General features: G+C 51.0%; 1 protein-coding gene across 12 annotated transcripts in view; it reads left to right on the top strand.

The window, feature by feature from the left end:
• PIK3R5 (phosphoinositide-3-kinase regulatory subunit 5) overlaps window positions 1–20,279 on the top strand; it is a 57,145-nt gene that overhangs the window by 14,900 nt on the left and 21,966 nt on the right. For 8 of the 12 annotated variants that reach the window (XM_065693334.1, XM_065693341.1, XM_065693342.1 and 5 more), the window contains one exon: window positions 16,464–16,573. In XM_065693334.1, the coding sequence (XP_065549406.1) occupies window positions 16,477–16,573 (97 nt within the window). In that variant the 5' untranslated portion in view covers window positions 16,464–16,476. Of the gene's footprint in view, window positions 1–14,711; window positions 14,872–15,766; window positions 15,923–16,463; window positions 16,574–20,279 lie in introns of those variants that run through there. The other 4 variants (XM_065693344.1, XM_065693345.1, XM_065693337.1 and 1 more) reach the window with 3 other exon arrangements.

Consider the following 20,279-nt stretch of genomic DNA (forward strand, 5'->3'; position numbering starts at 1 on the left):
TTGAACTGGAGCTTTTTGTCTTTGAAAGACAAAGCAAAGCTGGAAGAGCTACCTTCATCTGAGTGTGATAGCAAAGCCCAGTGTTGCCGGGCCAGCTTTCCAGCTCTTGGTGCAGTCGCAGTGTTTGTGTTGTGTGGCTTGATTGCAAACAGGCAGAGCAGCTCTGCCGTGATGTGAACACTGTTATTTGGCCTATTCAGACACTGTTTCTTAGTATCCAGATTACTGCTGAAATTCTAAGGGGATGTCTTCATTTGTGACAGTACGAGGGAAATTATGATCTGTTGTATCACTTAAACAGTAGATTTAACCCCAGATTTCAGACCTCAGCAGGCAGCCTAGTCTGGAAAGCCATCCTGTCCTTTCTGGGGATGCTGCTGTGCTTTAGGAGTGGTCACAGGAGTTGGATACATCAAATAGATGAAGCAAAGGCTTTGTTTGACACCAGAACTGTCACTGGGGGCAGGTTTTGTGTATACAAGACTGCACTTTCTTCCCAAAGCCAAGGTCAGGAGGTTGATGCACGCAGATGGTGTGCCTGCCTCTGAGCCCCCCCCAGTGAAGGTGCATGCAGGGCAGGCAGCACCCTGGAGCTGGCTGTGTTGGGTCCCCTTTGGTGTGAGCTCCAGGTGATGCGTTGTGCTGGGAGTGAGAAACTCCTCCAGCCTGTGGGTTCTTCGTTTCGCTCTAATTTTAACAGCCGTGCTTGGGGCGAGTTCTTTGAAGCCTTAATTGCAATTATGGATCTTCCTCTGTTCCCAGGTCTGCCCTAATTGGCTTCCTGTGAGAATTTACAAAGCTGCTAAAAACAAAACTGCTGGGTTTGTGAGGGACTTGGTGGCGTGAGATTCCTGAGCCCAAATAAAACTCTGCTCAGCCAGGGCTTCTCGTGCTGCTGCCATCAGACCCATGGCCAGACGCTCACAAGGGTGGCATTATACCAAGCGTAAGCTGATTTACATGCTTGCATTCTCAAAGTGCTAATCTATTTTGATTTTTTTCTTTCCTCTCCCCTCTCTGTTTCTTTTCAGCCCTCTAATCTCCTGCGATCCCTGCCAGGTTCCCAGCTCCTTTGGCTGGAATAGGCCCCAGCTAAATCCTTTATCTGTCTATTTGGCAACCCTGGGCGAAGTAGTTAGCAAACGAATGACACTTTTTCCTGGCTCATTAATTAGATTTACTGAGCTGAGTGGTTGCTGCTGCAATGGTCTGGACAAGGCAGTTCTGTATTTGGCTTCTTAGGAATTTGGGGTTTAAAAAAACAGAGCTCCAAGGCAGTTCTGGTACTTGTGGTCGGATCCACAGTTCCCCTGTGTGTGCTGCCATTGGGAACACGTGTTTTTCTCATGCGTAGCTGTATTGCTGCTGTTTGCTGCTCCCTGAGCAGTTCTGATTGTGTGCCATTGGTTTACTGCTTGAAAAGTCTGAGGATGGGTATCGGGGTGCTCTGCTCTTGAGGAGCCTGGGGCAGGATGTCATGGTTAAGGCAAGTGGTTCTTGTGGGTTAGAAAGAACCTTGTGAAATACTGGTATGCTTCTATGTGTTATAGCTATGCTATTTGGCATGTCCTGCTCTGTCAGCTTTTCCTGCCAGGGTTATAAAGGGGATTGTGAAGGTTACATTAGGAAATAAGACAGGATGAAAGAAAACTGGGAATCTACGAGAAACCTGGAGAGGGGCTTTGGCCAAGGGCCTGTAGGGACAGGCCAAGGGAAACGGCTTTAACCTGCCCGAGAGGAGACTGAGCTGAGCTCTTAGGCAGAAGCTCTTCCCTGTGAGGGTGCTGAGGCGCTGGCACAGGGTGCCCAGAGAAGCTGTGGCTGCCCCATCCCTGGCAGTGCTCAAGGCCAGGTTGGACACAGGGGCTTGGAGCAAGCTGCTCCAGTGGAAGGGGTCCCTGACCATGGCAGGGGTTGGAGCTGGAGGAGCTTTAAGGTCCCTTCCAACCCAAACCAGTCCAGATTTTTGTTTTTCTGACACTGCTTTGGAGCCAGTGGCCAACGGAGCTGCAGCAGGAGCCCCTGCCCCTCCTGCTGGGGGAGGAAAGTGAGGCACAGAGAGGTCACTCACCACACCATGGCACCGGAGCTCCTGGTTTCTATTGCAGACTTTCGGTTCCCTTTGTAACCACCAGACAGCACAATCTTCTTCTCAGCTCAAGGTCTGAGTGCTCCAGGAGGGAGGCAGGTGCTGGGGTCTTGTCATCTGCTGCACCCTGGGATGCAGTGCCAGGGCGCTGGGGCACCCTGCGGAGGCTGATGGTGCTTGTCATGTTGTGTGCTGCTGTTGCTGTCATCCCCTTCACAAGTGGGCAACTCTAACATGGAGACACCGAAGTGGGGGTCACTCAGCCTGCTTGGGGACACCGGGAGCGGGGGGACCCCAGAGAAGGAGCAGCAGTGCTAAGCAGGGCACTGTTTAAGCTCATTTGTAGAGGGTACTTTGTTGATATAAACATCTAAACCAAAAATTAATGTCTTCCGCGTGGTTGGATGGGGTGATGCATGTGTCTCGCTCGCTTGTCCTCCTCCAGTCCTGCGGATCTTGCAGGATGTGGCTCTGCTTTGGTCTCCTGTTCCTCAAGACTACTGAGGCTTTCCTTATAGAAGGGGACACAGAAGACGACTGAGTCCCTTTGCCTGGGTTCAGCCGAACATCTGACCTGGTTGGTCAGATATTGTGGCTGGTGCTGTGTGCTGTGAAATGGCGTCTCAGGAAGGTGATCTTGATCCATGGTCACATGGAGGCGCTGTGCAGACTTGTGCCTGCTTCAGCCCATGCCCGATGCAGGGTCTGCCCCGTCAGCTGATGTCACTGGATGTGAGAGGGTTAGGTCCTCTTTTCCTGGTCCTTTCTTACCCTGTTGTTGTTGGGAGCAATGGGGTGAAGTGAAAAACTCATGCTCGTGGAGAGGAGTCAATGCTTTCAGCATAGGCTTCCTGAAGTCCATGTAAACTTCTATTGTACTGTGTCCAACAGGAGACAACTGTTTAAGGACTGAAGGGCAGCTGCAGGCAAAACCGAACATGAATGCTACACGTGTTGCCTAATCTCAATACAACTGCCTGCTAAAAGACAACGGAGCTGGTGCAGGGCCTGGAGCCCAAGTGTGATGGGGAACGGCTGAGGGACCTGGGGGGCTCAGTCTGGAGAAGAGAAGGCTCAGGGGGGACCTGATGGCTCCCTACAAGTGCCTGGCAGGAGGATGGAGCCAGGAGGGGCTGGGCTCTGCTCCCAAGGAACAAGGGATGGGACAAGAGGAACTGGCCTCAAGCTGCACCAGGGCAGGTTTAGATGGAGCTGAGGAACAATTCCTGCCCCAGAGGGTGCTCAGGCATTGGAACAGGCTGCCCAGGGCAGGGCTGCAGGCACCGGCCCTGCAAGTGTTCACACACCCTGGGGACGAGTGCCTTGGGTTACTGGTGGCCTTGGCAGTGATGGGACTGGTTGGACTTGAATCATCAAGGTCTTTTCCAACCCCATTAATTCTTTGATTCAAATTGGGCTGGGTTGTGCATTGGCTGATAAAAAGAGCCAAACACTGGTGATCTGTAATAACGATCAGAGGGGAGACCTGCAGCAGTTACCAGAGGGAGTTTTGTAGGCAAAGAGCTGGGGGAGGAGAGCAGAAGTAGCTGTGAGATGTCAAAAAGCTGAGACCTGAAGCAATTCGCACTTAACCCACTTGAGAGCTGCCCTCCCAGAGAGCAGCACTTGTTTATCTGCCAGGGACCCACCGCTGCTAGAAGCAAATTGTCGCCTCATTCTGCTAAGGGCAGGGGGTCAGGCTCACTAATGAGACAGGTCCTCACACCTCCCCATTTAATCTGGAGAGCAGAGTGCATTCCCAAAGGGAGGTGAGCTTCCCGGGGAGGTGTACCCATCAGCTCTCCGGGTCTTTGATCCCTCCTGGGGGTGGCAGATGTGAGACACGAGCTGTCAGAATAACCTCACAGCCGTGCTGAATTCACATTTTGAAGTTAAAAGCAGAGAAACAACTTGAGAGCTCCCTGGAAGCAGGAAAGGAGGGGGATAGGAGCTGCCAGCTGGGGGAGCTGGGGTGGGAAGCCCATGGATCTGCTCGGAGCATCCTAAGGCTGTGTGCAAGCGGAGCAGAGCGGCCTCACTTTGCTGACTTTTCCCAAAGGCACGCTCAGAAGCAACACCCAGTGACCGGCTGAGCTCAGGTCTGACCCAAGCTGTGAGTATTGTGGGTGAAATAGAAAGGGTAGAAAAGCACAGAATAAACGTGGGGACTGGATTTTACAGCAGCTCTGAGGGTGAAATGCTCTGGTTTCAAGAGGCTGTCAGGACACTGGCCTGGTCCCGTCTTCCTGGGTGACCTGGGTAAAGTCATTTTGCCTTTCCCCATCAGCATCAGTTCCTCATCACTGCATGGGAATACTGCAGTTTTCTTTCTCAGGACAGTGATTTGAGGATAAAGGGTGTTAAATAATGTCCAAGTGTGGCACAGAGGGAATGGTGTGTGTGTGTGTGTGAGTAATTCCCAAAGATCACAGCTCTTGGGGGAGCTGGTGCTAATCTGGGCTTCAGGAATCAAGGTTTCAGCCTTAGGGCTGTCACCTGGTTTCTCAAGCACAGCCTGGAAACTCCATTTTTTAACGTCTAACAGCTATGCAAGCACTGGGGATGTTTCTACAGAAGGGACCTTAAAGTTGGGACCCAGCTCCAACCCCTGCCACAGGCAGGGACCCCTTCCACTGGAGCAGCTTGCTCCAAGCCCCTGTGTCCAACCTGGCCTTGAGCACTGCCAGGGATGGGGCAGCCACAGCTTCTCTGGGCACCCTGTGCCAGCGCCTCAGCACCCTCACAGGGAAGAGCTTCTGCCTAAGAGCTCAGCTCAGTCTCCCCTCGGGCAGGTTCAAGCCATTGCCCTTGGCCTGTCCCTACAGGCTCTTGTCCCAAGCCCCTCCCCAGGTTTCTTGTGGCCCCTCTAGGCTCTGGGAGCTGCTCTCAGTTCTCCCTGGAGCCTCTTCTCCTGCAGGCTGAACCAGCCCAGCTCTTTTTCTTTCCTCTCTTTATGCAGCTCTCTGATAAAGCAGCATGTGTCCTATTATCCATTGGAGGGGCTGTCCCCAAACCTGTGCCCCTTGCAGGGCTCTAATGCATCACCCTGATCTGCAGCTGCTCCAGGACGCGGCTGTGGTGAGAATGACTATGAGTATTGCTGGGTACAAGGTTGGGAATGGAGGAAAGGATGATGGAATGGAGACGTGTGAGGCTGGTACACCTATTGGAGGGTGCAGGAAGGAAGAAGGGGACCCACAGGCTTGAAACCAAGGTCAGCATCACAGAATCACAGAATCCCAAGGGTTGGAAGGGACCTAAAAAGATCATCTAGTCCAACCCCCCTGCAAGAGCAGGGTAACCTACAGTACATCACACAGGAACTTGTCCAGGCGGGCTTTGAATATCTCCAGTGTAGGAGACTCCACAACCCCCTGGGCAACCTGTTCCAGTGCTCTGTCACTCTTACAGTAAAGAAGTTCTTCCTGATGTTAACGTGGAACTTCCTATGCTCTAGCATCTTCAGTGCCACGCATGAAGAGGAGGACGATTGGGCCAGCGATGGTTCTGGGGGCTCAGTCCTGGTTTGCTAAAAGCACAGCTTGTAGCCCTGTGTTCCTCAGGGAGCTGCAGGACTGGGTCTGTGAGTTGCAGCTGGGCTGTAATTTGCTCCCATCCGTGCCTGTGGCCTGGGGCTGGGCAGGCTCATGCTTTCAGTAGCTGCTGCCACAGGGTGCAGTCACCCTCAGCCCCACACCAGCCCAGCCCAAAACACTCCTGTTCCCTGCTGCAGGGGGGACGTAGCTGGGCTCAAGGGTGTCAGCACTGCCATGGGGTCAGTGTCCCATGTCCTTTGTGGTGCTGCTGCATCCGGAGACTAAAGGGCTTTATCTGGCCTGTTAGGACCCAAGCCCAAGGAACATCAGATGCCCAAGCTGCTATGAGCCACAGTGGCTCTTCAGCCACTGGTTGTCCGTCTGTATTGGTGAGAGAAGGACCGTGGTGATGAGCCCATGAAGGGTATGACCAAAAAGTCTTCACTAGCAGCATCCTTCTGATGAAACCCAGTCGCATCTGCCTCGTGTTTGAGACTCAGAGGAAACTTTGTCCAGTGGGACCATAGTAGGATTTCGGTCCCATCAGCAGCAGACCCTGCGTCAACTCCAGCAACACCCCTGTAGTTAGCTTTTGCAATGAGGACACGCTGGGATGAGTTTGCTCATCGGCTCCTCACCCGCAAACAGATGCTGGTGATGATCCCATCATCACTTGAACTGGTATTCCAGAGTGGAGAGCTGATGGCAGACCAGCAAACATATCTCTGCTAACAGCCCCAGATGTGTGAGGATTGTATGTGCACAGGGTGTGCCTTCATACCAGGGGTGTTAGCCTCTGCTCCAATTCAGCTTAAAACCTAAGGGTGTAGGGGTTAATCTGATAATGGCTTGCTTTGGGGTTGGAGCCTCTGTTTTCTTATTAGATAAGAAAATTCAATGGCATGAAGCATTGGGCTGGTTCTGCCTTCAGAGCAATCCCCAGGTCATTCAGAGCAGGTACTGCCATTGCAACGCCACTTTAGAACAAAGGAAGAAAACAGAGACAAAACTGAAAACAGGAACCATCAAACAAACAATGCTGCTGGTGCTGAGCTGAGCTCCTTCCTGCTCTCAGCCATCTGGAGAGTCAGCTCCATGGAGCCCAGCTCTGCCAGTTGGCTCCTCCCAGCAGGGAAACCAGCTGGGAAACTATTGAAAAGCTTTTCCATTCATAAACCCCCTTGTCGGGAGGTGGGTTGAGCACCTGGGTCTCCTCCTCCTCCAAGCATGCACACCCAAGGTACCCCAAGTTCACCCAAGATGTTTCGGCTGCCTATGCCGTGAGGTTAATGTCTTGCTTCAGCTCCAAGGAAGCCACAAGCGTTTCCACAGGGGTGAAGAACTGAGAGGCAAAGGCTGGTGAGCTCTCAAGTGCTGTTAGTGCTCAGGGTTACAGCTGCCTCAGGTGTAGTGATGGGTGAACCAGTGCAGAAGCATCCTTGGTGGCAGGAACCTGCCCGGGTACCAGTTTTCTCAGCCAGTGTCACTGAAAACTGGTGTGATGCTGGTCCCAGGGACAGCTGGCTTGGTGGGGCCTTACTCATTGCACCATGAACCTGAACACTGGGGGGTGCAGAAAACGTTTCATTTGATCAGAAATGAGAAGTTTCTTTTTTTTTTTTCTGGCTTGATTTTTACTTTTTCAATTGCAGTCAGATGAGTGCAAATGCTGTTTCTAGAGGAGGAGGTGAAAGGTTTTGATCTGAGTCTTCAAGGCTCAGAGAGAGGGGACACTCATCCACTTGTGCACTCTCTGAGCAGATGCATTTTGCTGAAATCCAGTCCAATTCCCTGAGGAATTTGTTTCTCCAATTATTTTGCTCTTTTTGCTATGTTTCTTTGCACCCAGTTTTTGCTGCTACTCCCAGTTAATCTGTTGCTTTTGTTGCATGCCCTTCTGAAAAACACGACCCTCATGCAGCATCTCCATTATCATTGGACTGGTCCTAATGCCTCCCCATGTGCTGACCTGCATGTGGAACATGGCAAAGCTGTATCCTGGTATCTGGTCCTGATGCCTGAAGCACGTGGCTTTGCTTATAGCTGCCTGCCAGTGAGTGGTGCAAGTCCTGATGCTGTAAAACAGGTCTGAGACTTCATCAGCTCAAGGATAGCAGATCCCTGAGCTAAAGACAGCGGAGGGGTGCAGCATCAGGACACTGCTTCTGGTATTTGTCGTTTCTTAAATTCTTTCTTTGGAGCCTCTGTCTCTGAGTCTCAGAAGTAAAGAGAGGTTGCAATTTGGAGTTGGTGTTCATACCTCTAGGTTTTACTGTTTTGGAGTTTGCAGTGTTTTCATCCCGTAAGTGTTAGCGTTGACCTCAGGCTGCTAATGCAGGTAATCTTGGGGATGAAATTTGGGAAATCACATTAAATAATTCCCATTTGCAGCAACGTAAGGAGCTTGGATGGAGGTGTTTGTGTGGAGCTGACGTGTCTTAGGCATTTCTCAGCTTCCTGTTGGCTTTCTCTTCTGATCAGCTGAGCAGGGGTACTTAGTGCTGGCTCAACAGAGCAAAGCTGTACCAGGGGGAGCTGATTTTGTGATTACCACTGGAAAGTGCCCTTGCTATGGGATCTACAGCCCAAACCCGCTTGCCCTAATTCACTGAAGGCTCAAGCTGTTTATCCCCAGCCGCTCCAGAAGCCTCTCCTTTTCCTGTGGCTCTCAGAGAACTGCTGCAGACCCGTACCCTGGGTAATCGGCTTCCTGTGACCACAGCAGCTCTGCTTTCTATGCACAGGGATCGCGATGCTGTTTTTGGTGGTGTCACTTGGGGCTACGTGATGCTGAGCACTGCCACGGTGACATCATGTGTGGAGCTTGGTGGTTGTTCAGTTCCCTGTTCCTCTTCTCACCCTCCCCCAGGTCTTGCAGCACGGCCTCGCAGCTCAGTGCATTGCCCCCTCCGGTGCCTTCATCCCTGCCCTGGGATCAGAGTATCCATGGTGCCAGGTTGGGAAAGTCACGCTGAGCAGTAAAAAGTCAATCCTGCCCTGTGTTAGTGGAGTCACAGAATCACAGAATGATTTGGGTTGGGAGGGACCTTAAAGCTCCTCCAGTTCCAACCCCCTGCCATGGGCAGGGACACCTTCCACTAGAGCAGCTTGCTCCACTTGACCAGGGCTTTGGCCAAGGGCCTGCAGGGACAGGACAAGGGCAATGGCTTTAACCTGCCCGAGGGGAGACTGAGTTGAGCTCTTAGGCAGAAGCTGTTCCCTGTGAGGGTGCTGAGGCGCTGGCACAGGGTGCCCAGAGAAGCTGTGGCTGCCCCATTGCTGGCAGTGCTTAAGGCCAGGTTGGACCCAGGGACTTGGAGCAATCTGTTCTAGTGGAAGGACCTGAAGTGTTTTTCAACCCAAACCATTCTGTGATTCTCATCATGTTGCATTCAGTGGCAAGGAACAGGCATGTCCTGGCAGGACATCAGTCACCATCCTCCCTACCCCTTGGCACAAGCTCAGCAGCCCCAGGTAAGCTGTTCACAAAGAGGTGTCTGAGTTCAGCTATTGGCAGTTTGGTGAGATGAATCACATGTTGTGTTTTGAGTTTTTGGGCTGGGCTGAGCCCCCTTTCCTGCGCTGCTGCAAAGAGCCCTATGGGCCCCCCCAGCCCCACTGTGCCTGCTGTGGAATAGCCTGGCTGGCACCCACGGGGAGCAGGCAGCCAAACCTGGGCAGAAACCTGGGTGCTGCTTTGCCCCTTTTGTGTTACCTTTGTAGGTGCTGTTTGATGTTAAAAGGACTCCGAAACTGCTTTTGCACGTTAGGTGTTTTCGCTGCTCTGTGGTGGGAGTCTCTTATTCAGCCCGGTTCTCAGACACAGTGAGAACAAGGAGCGATCTCCGAGTCTTAGTAAGCTTTCCAGTTCTCACGTTTTCTGGTGTAAATGACGCTTTGCAGTTCAGCAAGACAGCACCACTGGAGGGGTACTCAAGTCCCATTGTACTGCTGTGCCCTGAAGTTCTTTATCTCAGGGAACCTGCCAGGCTGGTACCTTTTCTTTTCCCGAGGCAGCATTTGCCACTAAGAAACCACAGAATAGTTTTGGTTGGAAGGGACCTTAAAGCTCATCCCATTCCAACCCCCTGCCATGGGCAGGGACACCTTCCACTTAGAGCAGGTGGCTTAAATCAGGTCTTAATTTCTTACTGTTAGCATATAGGGATGACCCGTGCCATTCCTGTAGTGAAGTCATGTCCCTTAGTGCAGTTATCCTGTAAGCACAGATGCTGTTTTTATTCCAGAAGCTGGTTTTCTTGTGCCATGAGTTTCATCTTCTACTTTAAGATGAAATTACTGCTGAAACCTCTTTCCCATTTCACTTCCAAATGCTGCACTTCGCTGAGAATCCTGCATTATGTGCAAATCCCGCAGCAATTTTAAGGTTACTGGTTCGTATAATGGCTTGTTGCTCATCTGTTACATTAAGACTTTCTGTGTGTGCTGCTCCATCCAGCTCTCACAGCGCAGGGGGCTGATCTTCCAGAGCAGTTCAAGAAATGGGTTGCATCTGTTGCTGGTGGGATCTTGCAGCAGACAAACCCACCCTTCCCAGCAGAGATGCATCCTGGATACCCTGAGTGTGGAATTTCAGTGATGAGCAGCACAGCTCATTCCTGGCTCTAGTTTTGCATAGTGATGGCATTGCTGAACTGCCCAGCCAGCCCTGTGTGTCCAAGAGGCCAAATGCTTTCCTGTGTTGCTTGTTCAATCAACCTTTTGGGGGCTTTGATCTTCTGAAAAGCCACCTTGGTCTGGGTGTCTTTATCACAAGTGTGCCAATCAGTGCCTTTCTGTCTGCATGACTCCTTGGCATGTGCATTCTGCATACTGGTATTGTGGGTCCTCCCAACCAAACTCCTGAGTCTGCACTGCTCCTTGGAGCTGTTTCTGTTCTGGATCATTCATTGGTACCCTGATGGCAACAAATATTCACAACATTTGCCCCAGCTGCATTTTTCCACCCCTTAGCCTGCCCGTCCAGCCTTGTGCTGGATGATCCTGTCCCGCTGCCCCTTCTCAACAACATTTAGGTGATGTTTACCACCTAAATTCTGCTGTTTGGATATGTCTTCATCAGAGACCCATCACTGAGGTCTTCATGATGCACCTTGGAGTAGAGCATGAATGAGACATCCGTGTTCTCTTCTGCCTCTCTTGTGTGCACTGTCAGGCTAGATGGTACGAGGTGATCAACCTGGGCTTGGTGCTTACAGCATTAAATTAACAGGTTTTTATTTCAGATTCTCCTTTCTGTCCTGAAAGAAGGTGCTTAATTTCTGGTGTCCTCTTCCTTTCCTCCCTCCACACTGTAAGGAAAGTGGGAAGATAGCAGGGGGGGATAACATCTTCTTCCCTGGTTTTGTTTGCCTGCTGGTTGTATTTTGCTATATGAGTAACAGCAGATAGCGTCATGAGGATCTCACTGTGGTTCATGTTTCTAATCTGTTCCAAGTAATTTGGCTCTTCACTTTATAGATGAGAGAATGGGGCAGTCCCACAGGGTGCCCAGGAACTGCTATGACTGGCTTCTCGAGAAATTCAACCCAATGGCAAATTTTTACTCCTATCCCTCACTCTCAAGCCTGTACCAGTACGTGGCAGTGGTGTGGTGATGATCTCTGCAAACCAATATGGCTTGGGTGGGTCAGTAGGTGCATGGGTGGATTGGCAGAGATGTAGGAGCTGATTTGTCTTATGTTTGCCCTCTATGCCCACATCAGTGGTTGGTTATGGTCAGTTCTCCCATGGGCAGGGTTCGGTAAGAGCTTGGTCTGGTTTTTGCCACATGGGTTTTTTGAAGGGATTCTCCAAGTCGCTGCTCTGCGGCCTGTTGCTTTGTTGGCTCAGGGAGCAGAGACTCCCTGGAGCAGAGGTTTTGCAGTCCAAGGAGTGAAGGTCACTCATGGTCCCTGCCACAGCATGATGTGCTCTTAGTGCTCGGGGTAAGAGCAACTTTCATCCTTGCTCAATGAGACAGGAACCCGAGGCCCTATAAGGCAGTTGTGTGGTGCTGGGCTGGTTGGATGGTGCCACTGTCCTTTGTGAGCACCCTGAAAGGATGTTTGTCAAACCAGTCGCCTCCTGGATCTTTTGATACACCGCCTTTGTGTGGTTTGAACGAACATCTTATCACCTTCATCTCCCTGCTCTTTGCAGAGCACTCAAGTAGTAAACACACAAAGGCTGAAGCTTGAATCTTAAAAATTGCAGGTTCCTCCCCTCGTTGCCCTGATTTCTACAAAGACTTCCTCCAGCTGCTCCGTCTCTCAGATCGGAGTTTCTATCTTTGGCTCCTGTATGGGTGTAGAGGCAGTAAAATCTTGCAAGCTAAGGTTAGTTAAACACCAAGATTCTTCTGTAGTATAAGAAAAGCAGGCACTTTCACTGGAAGAGCAGCAGGTACCATGCACGGTGCAGCCACATATCCATCTCCTCCACTGCAATGGGGGTGCATGTCCCAAAGCTCCCGTCCTGCCTGTTGCCCACTGACGATTTTGAGGACGCAGTGGAGGAGGCAGAAAGCTGAAGTGCTCCTCAAGGGAGATGATGACCTTGCTGGGGTGCTCGTATGAGGATCTTGCCCTGAAAAAAAGCTCTGGGTAGGATCAATTTGCTTTAATTCCCAATTAAGTGGTTTTCCTTCTATTGCAGCATCAGCCCAAGCTCCTTTTTTCTTTAGCCTCATCAGGCTTCTTGCCCTTTTCTTCCTAGTGCCCTAAGCTCTAGGGGCTTGTTTTTCCTCTCCTGTTTCCTGCCTGGGATGCTCAGCGGTTCTGGAACAATCAGGGCAGGAAAGGACATTATCCTGCTGCGCAGGTACCAGGAGGCTTTCTCCAGTGCTGATGAAGTGGTGCCTTGCTTCCCTGCTGCAGGGTCCCTTCAGAGAAGGCAGACTTTCAGCCAGGTCCTTTTCTCCAGGTGAGTGTCTCAGGGAGATCCTGCTGGATTTACTATCATGGAAGGGAAAATCTTGATCTTTGAGCTCTTTCCCTCTGTCCCAATCTAATGGTGGTTGTCCTGGACTCCACCACAGATCAAAGCAGTACTTTGGATGTTGAAGCTAGGACATGTGGACTTTAATACAAGAAAAGTGTGTCTCCTTGCAGAAAAGCCCGTGTGACCCCCAATTTGGCTTCTCATGTGCCCTGTCCTGACCATGTTGGAACTGCTAATGGCCTCAGCCATCTCCTTGAATTGGCTGCTGTGCACAGAGGGACCTTCTGGTCCTGGAGCAGCAGCATCCTGGGCATGAAGGAGTTGAAGTGTTCTCCTTTGCCGTGATACTGAGCAGAAGCAAAGCTGTGAAGGGGAAAGGTCCCAGGGCTGTGAAGGCAAGCGGGGACATCACGTTCTGTCTCAGCTGAGTGGAACGCTCCTGCCATGGAGCTGTGACACCCTGAGGGATTCCTGTAGCTTTGGGCTTCACAGCCCAATAAGAAAAGATTCTTTTTTGGTGGTGGTGGGTTTTTTTCATACTCTTCGAAAACTGAGATTTTGCAAACCTTGTGCCGCAAAGCAGGACAAGTGGAAAAACTGCTTAACTTTTCCACACATTGGCTTCCTTGCCCCTTTAATGATGACTGTATGGTTTGCATGGTGTTTGGGTGTTGCTTTTAAGGCACATAGTTACTGCAGAAGGGAAACAAATCTCTTCTTAGAGAACAGTTAGGGCTTGAAGTCCCATAGCTTGATTTTGTAAGGCTGGGGTTCAACACGTAAGTGAGGTGTGGTGGGATAAATCCCTTCTTGCTTTGCTCAGCTCCTACCAAGCCTGTGCAAAGCAGGAGTGGCAGCTGATCCAGCCAGACTTTTCTGTACACAGTATGTATGCATCTCTAAAGAGAGGTGGTTAATGCCTTGTCCAAGGGTGATACTCAGATGCTGCCTGAAGGATGTTCCTGTAAAATGCTGGAGTGTGGTCTCTGTTCCTGCCTCCTAGGAACAACATCTGTAGGTGCTTCACAGTGGGGCTGTACAGATGTGAGGGCTCTGTGTTGCATTGCCTGTCAGGAGAGCTGCGATGATCCAGTGTTGAAGGTCTCTTGTTACCCTCCCTGCTGTCTTGTCTCAGTTGGTCCATCAAACCCCTTCTCTCTTCCCTGGGTGGTGGTTGTGCTCTATTTGAGTTGCTGTTGACACCTCGGAGGGAGGCAGGGAAACCCACTCTTTTGCAACACGTTATTCTGCTTGGAAATGTGCAGAGCAACAGCCAGCCTTGATGATGAGGGTGTCCCCAAAGGGTGCCACAGCATGAGTGCTTGCAGCATTCACCCTTGGCCTGTTGTGAAACATGACCGCAGGCAGTTCACTGCACGGAGCCTCCCTTCCACTGGCTCCCAGTACCTCTGGTTTTGCTCTTGGTTTAGCACTTCTGCTACTGTGTGTCCAAGCAGGAGGGAGATGATGGAGGCCCAGATTCAAAGAGCTGCTCAACACCATCATAAACCATTACAAAGCACTCATTAAGAACCTTGACTTCAACACTTGTCTGTCTTGGTGTTCTGAGGTGCTTAACGGAGCTCTTTGGAAAGTCTGATTACGTCCTCCAGAAGTATCCCCTGCCACATTTTGCTCAGTGTGGGTGGGAAGGAAGGGAGAGTTTGGGGAATAAACAGCAGAAGAGGTTGCAAAGTTCCTGCTCCTTGGTTGTGGTGGACAGAGTCCTCTCCCATGAAAAAATGCTTCCGTAATCACTGCCTTGGGAGGAGAGGTTTAACTTCATGTGTGGTCCATAGCCCACCAGGAAAAAAAACCCACAACAAACCCAAAGCCTGTGTTTTGTGGTTTAAAAGTTATGGTGATATCTTCCTCCTGAAATATTAAATATTTTGACCTTAAATTCCATTGCTTTTCTGTGCTGGGATCCGAGAGGCATCAGGAAGGGATGATGGGCTGGTGTGGTGTGAGGAGCATGCTCCCCTCCAAGGACCTGAAACAAGCTGATGTGCAGGGGGGTGTATTTTTGTGAGCTGGGTGTTGTAAAGGCTGCTTGTGAGTCACACCGTGCTCTTAGTCACTGCTTTCCTCTTGCCACAACTCATGACTAAGGTGCTGATGTGCCGATTCCCCGCTCATTCAGTACTCGGCACCGTGGCAGAGTGTTTCTTGGGAGTTCCTTGCGCACATGCTGCGGATGGATAGAACTTGGTGAAGACTGTAATAACAGCCTCTGGTGGTTGGGACACGAGGCGGGAGCGCAAGAGACTGTCTGGGGTGAAGGAGAGAGCTTGCATCTGGCAGGTCAGTGGCTGCTTGTTGTGCGTTTGCTTTCACCTCTTTGGTGACTTCTCTCCAGTGGCAGGCCTGGAGCCTCGCTGCTCCCTCGGCTCTCAGGGAGCCGCAGCAGCCGGGCATGGCTTTACTGAGCCCTTCGGTGGAAGTGCCAGGAATTCGTGTGGGTGGAGATGGCCACGCTGAGTGCACTGAGCAGGGGGAACCTCTGCTGAGATCACCGTGGCTTTTGCTCCTGCCTGGCTGGAGGTGGGGAGCTGTGACGGGCACAGCCACCACTGAGTGCTGAGCGTCAAACACTGACCAAATAAGCAGAGATCTGAGTACTTTGGGATCACTTTGGAAACTACATGAGTGTGTGGCTTAGGTACAGGGACGTGCTGTCTGGGATGAAAGCAAAGGCCTCCTTGGCAGGGAGTTTTTGTAGTATTGGCAGGGTTTATTCCTTGTTCCTGGATTATTTTTGTGCATTTGTGTTGCCTCCAACCCAGAGACAAAGTCTCTGGGATGGAGCCATCTCTGTGCTTTGGGAGAGGAGAGAGATGCCTGCCCCAGGGTCCCTCTGGATGCCAGGGTGGCACTGCAGGGGAAGAGGGAGTCTCTGCCTGGGCATCTGTCTGATTGTTTATGGTTGGGGCAGTTCTGACAGGTAAACCTTTGGACAAGTTGCTTTTATTTTCATGGCGTCTCAGATATGTATGAATTAGGTGCAATAAAGTCGTCCTGCCACCAGCACAGTCTCTGCTACCCCAAAGTTTAGGTTGCGCCCTGAGCTGTGGTGGAGAGACGAGATGTCCAGGGCTGCGTTGTGAAAGGGGTGTAGCCAGGCATGCAATCCACAGTTTCACAATGACCCGGGATTCTGGGGCTGAGGGCCCCTCTGTATTTTCCTGCATTGCTGCAGGGACACACGGACCTTTTCTTCATGTTGGCTGTCTGGCAGCAAGGTGACAGTTGAAAGCTTGAGGTTTTCCTGGCTCACACAAGGTTGGCACTTGAGAGTGGGTTTGTGACCATCATCACTGGACGCTAGAGTTGCCGAGGATGATCCGTGGCTCATGTAAGCAGGTGTTTGGGGCTCTGCTGTCACTTTTCCCATACTGGACTACATGATCTTTTGAGATCCCTTCCAGCCTGGGCTGTTGTATGTTTCCCATCCAGCCCATTGCAAGGTGCTGCAGCTGTAACCTCTTGCTGTGTTACCTTCGATGAAGGCTAACCCACTGTTACCTCCTTGCCACACACACGTGAGCAAGACTTGGTCTCTTCCACAGATGGAAAGGAAGATGTGAGAATGCAGATGTGCCTGCAGCAGGTCAGCAGAGGGTGCCTTGGCCCCACAGCCTCTTATGATGGGGTTGGTGGATGTGTGCACCTCCTTTTCTTTGCCATGGTTGGGATGCGTTAGGGGAGCAGAGGGGAAGATGACATTCAAGCAGACTGGGGTGCATGGTTGGCTTTGGGGTTGGCAGGAGGCAGTAATTGGGTGGTGCTTCACCAGGAGCATCTTGTCTTCACTACGGTAGAAGTGCGGTAGTGCTCTCTTCCTTGCACTTAACCAGGGACCTGGTATGCTAACTTTTTTCCTTCTTTCTCTGCAGGAGATGAATTAAAATGCAGCACACCACGTGCACGGAGGATAGGATCTACCACGCACTGGAAAGATGTTTACACGGCCTTAGCAGAGATGCTGTCTCCAGCAGATGGGCTGGTAAGTGACCTGTTAACCGTGAGCTTGCTCTTCAGCCTCTGCACAATCTGCTGACCTACCTGGGCACCTGGGTAAGAGAGAGCTGCTGGTGCTGCTGAAGGCTTGGAGGCCTTTTCTTCTTTCCAGCGTTCAACGTTAGAGGTAGGATCCAAGTCAGTCTGTCTTCCTGAGCCTCTTGCTGCAGTAGGAAGATGTTGAACAAGTCATGTTAGGTTTTACATATAAAAAGATTCATCAGAGGAGCCGTGCATCTTGCCAGTTGTCCATGCCTGAGCTGGAGAGGATTAGGCACTCTATGCTTCTCACTATGAGGAAAGACTCCTTTGTGTAATCAGCCAGCCTTGCCTTGCTTTGATGCATGCGGTCCTCAAAACCTATGGGCGTAATCTATTCTGCATTGTCAGAAGCAAGTGTGGAGATATTGTTATCAACTTTATTTAAATCTAGACCAGATACCATGGTGACCATAAAGATCTGAGCCATGTTCAGAGCAATTTGGGATGCCGGCAGTGAGGCCAGAGCAGCAGTGAGCAGAAGTCATTTTTGAATGTCATTTTGATCCGTCTTCCTCATCCTGGCATTTGTAGGCTGCAGTTACATCACTCCCAAATCCTCTTGTGAGTGGAAGAAATAAAATGAATTTGGGGGCCTGTCAAATTCAGATTTCTTTGTGTCTGTTCTTTCAACCCCTTCTGCTTTTCTGTTTACCTCTAAGTCAGCAAAGGGGTCCAAGCAGTGTCCTACCTTCTGCCAAGTACTGCAGTAATCCCTTTGGCCGTGCCTGTTTCCTCACCCGCTGGATTGATGCCAGCTCCCTGTGCTGGAGCATCACTCTGTGTCTTGTTTATGACCAGGACTCACAGGTCCTTTTGGGCTCTCCACCTTCTGGGCAAACAGGCCTTGAACTGTGACCTACATTCCCAGTTCCCGGAAGCGCGAGCTTGTGCTTACAGCCATTACAGTGCATGTCCAAAGGAGTCCATCATGCCAAGCCATTCACTGTGCACTACATAACTTGCCTCTTCCTGTAATTATAATTAATCAATTCCTATGTCACTCATAATCTCTGCCTTGCTCTAATCCCAGCCCCTCAGCACTGCTGGTGATGTTAGAGCAGCCTTTAAAAATGACTTCATAACTTTTCTGGCTCATTAGCAATGACCAGACTGTGTGGGGCAGGGTCGGGGGTGGTGGGCTCTGCTGGGAGCGGCTCTGCTGCCCACTGATCCCTCAGTAATAATGATTTCCCCATCTCTCTGCCTCCTGCTTTCAGTCCTCTTCATGTGGGTTTTGAGGGGTTTGGCAGAATGAACCGGCATTCCGAGGAGAATCTCGGGCATTTTACACATCAGAAAGTTCCCTTTCATCAAAAACAGTTGTGCTGTTGCCAAAAGTGTTCAGCGTGACCGGCGAGCTCTGCTGCTGCAGTGGTTGGTGGATGTGATGTTAATGACTTTGCTGTGCCATGGCCCCAGGTACCACAGCGGGACAGCTCTGAGAGCAGCGCTGCGTAGCCAAAGCCACCTCCAAGTGCTTTACCCCATGGCGTGCCCATGTCGGCTTTGAAGAGCTGCTGTTCCACATCCTACCCCCTTGCAGCCAAAGTAGGAAGTGTTTCATTATTGCAGTAACACATGTGAGTTGGGGAACACAGAGCATAATTCACAGATGTACCCAGACCCATAGCAGTGCATCCTACTTCTGTTCAAAATCAGAGCAGAAGTGTTTTCGTATTCTTCTGACTTCCCCGTATTACAAGCAACAGTTTAATTACTGCTGTGTCAGATCCAGGCTGTTATTTATGGCAGGGCTCTGTTCCTCATATGGTCAGTGAATCTCTCCAGCTTGTTCTAACCTCTGCCGTAGCCTTCTCCTTTCTTGTTTTGAACTTCTTACCTCACTTCTATCTCCCAGTTTATTTGCTTTCCCCTCCTTTTTACCATTTCTGCACACCAAAATAGCACCCACGACGCTGTAGCTTTTGGGATGAGACCTTCCGAGGAGATGTGTTTATTTTTAAGTTATTTAATGCCTTATTTTAACATGATAATTTGACAGGAGGTGGCTCCAGAGAGGGTGAGTAATCGCTTCCGATGCGTTGTTTCCCCCACTGTGTGACTGAAGAGCTGTGGTCGGTGAAGTCAGCAAAGAGAAGTGCAAGTGCTTTGGCCATCACAGGTTTAAAGCCTGGATGAGCCTGTGGTCAGCTCTGGGGTCTAAACAGAGAATCCTTCCTGAACTGCAGCGTTTACTGGAGGAATGGAAGAAAAATGAATTGTTTCTGAATCACAAGAAAACAAAATGTGTTAGAAAAGTGCTAGAAAAGACAACCTCCTTCTCTGGAGACCCTCTTCAGAGAGTTTGCCTTCCTCCATGTCGCTGCAGAGAGATGATTGTCAAATCACAACGTGCTAAAGGAAGAAAAATAGTTCATTTCTTGCTGGTGAGCAGTGAAATGAGGGGAGCCTTTGGTGAAGGAGAGTGCTGGGCTTGGGTCTGGCTGCTGGCAGTGCTGGGTGCTGAGTTCGAGGAGGGCTGGAGGGTCATGGTGAATGGTGAGCTGCTGGAGAGGCTGCACAGTGCCCGGGGGGCCCCAGGGATGGGAGGGAGCTGCTGTGTCATTGCCATGGGGCTGCACACAAGTCAGAAGGGATGCAGGATGCCAATGAGGGAGGATGGATGAAGGTCACTGGTGAGCAGGAGGAGTGTTCAGTGATACTTCTCATGTGGCGCCCAGGTAGTTCAGTCTGCTCAGCTCTAATAAAGAGAAGCTTAAGATCCTGCTCAGCTGCAATCATCTAGATACCTTCATGGGGAATTGTTCACCCTGGAAAAGAGAAGGCTCCAGAGAAACCTTGTTAACAGGCTTCCAATAACTAAAGGAGCGACAAGAAACCTGGAGAGGGGCTTTGGATAAGAACCTGCAGGGACAGGCCAAGGGGAATGGCTTGAACCTGCCAGAGGGGAGACTGAGATGAGCTCTTAGGCAGAAGCTCTTCCCTGTGAGGGTGCTGAGGCGCTGGCACAGGGTGCCCAGAGAAGCTGTGGCTGCCCCATCCCTGGCAGTGCTCAAGGCCAGGTTGGACACAGGGGCTTGGAGCAAGCTGCTCCAGGGGAAGGGGTCCCTGCCCGGGGCAGGGGTTGGAGGTGGAGGAGCTTTAAGGTCTCTTCCAAACCAAACCAGTCTGGGATTCTATGAATGAACAGACATCTGGTGTGGAGTTCCTCCAGCTTCATCACCAAGTAGTGAAACGCAGTGTTTGAAATCTTGCAGTGGGAAGTGCAGAATCAGGGTGTGCTGGTTACTAAACCTTGCAAATTTTAACTTTTGAACTGATTTCTCCAGGCTTGTGGGTTTTCTTGCTGAACTCACTGGCAGGCTGGGTGGAAGCACTTGGGGTGGCTCCAGCCACTATGCCCTGCTCAGGGGGCTCTGGAAGCTGCAGATAGGAATGCTGCACAGGCAGCAGGCATTGTCTGAGGGGCTGCTGTGACTGTGGGCTTTTGCTCTCTCTTATCCTCACCTCCAATCCCCTGAGTTAGGAATTGCTGTGAGTCGGCCCTTCCCTGGGCAGCCCCTTGGAGAAAAGCACCTTGTTCCGGTGAGGGCGTAGTGGAAATGGTGGGAGTGGGTCTGGGGGAGGGAGGAAATGGAGACATTTGCTCTTCACCCATCCAAATGTGTCACTTCTGCCAGCAGCTGGAG

Source organism: Lathamus discolor, chromosome 13 (genome assembly GCF_037157495.1).
Source record: "Lathamus discolor isolate bLatDis1 chromosome 13, bLatDis1.hap1, whole genome shotgun sequence".
Classification (NCBI taxonomy): domain Eukaryota; kingdom Metazoa; phylum Chordata; class Aves; order Psittaciformes; family Psittacidae; genus Lathamus; species Lathamus discolor.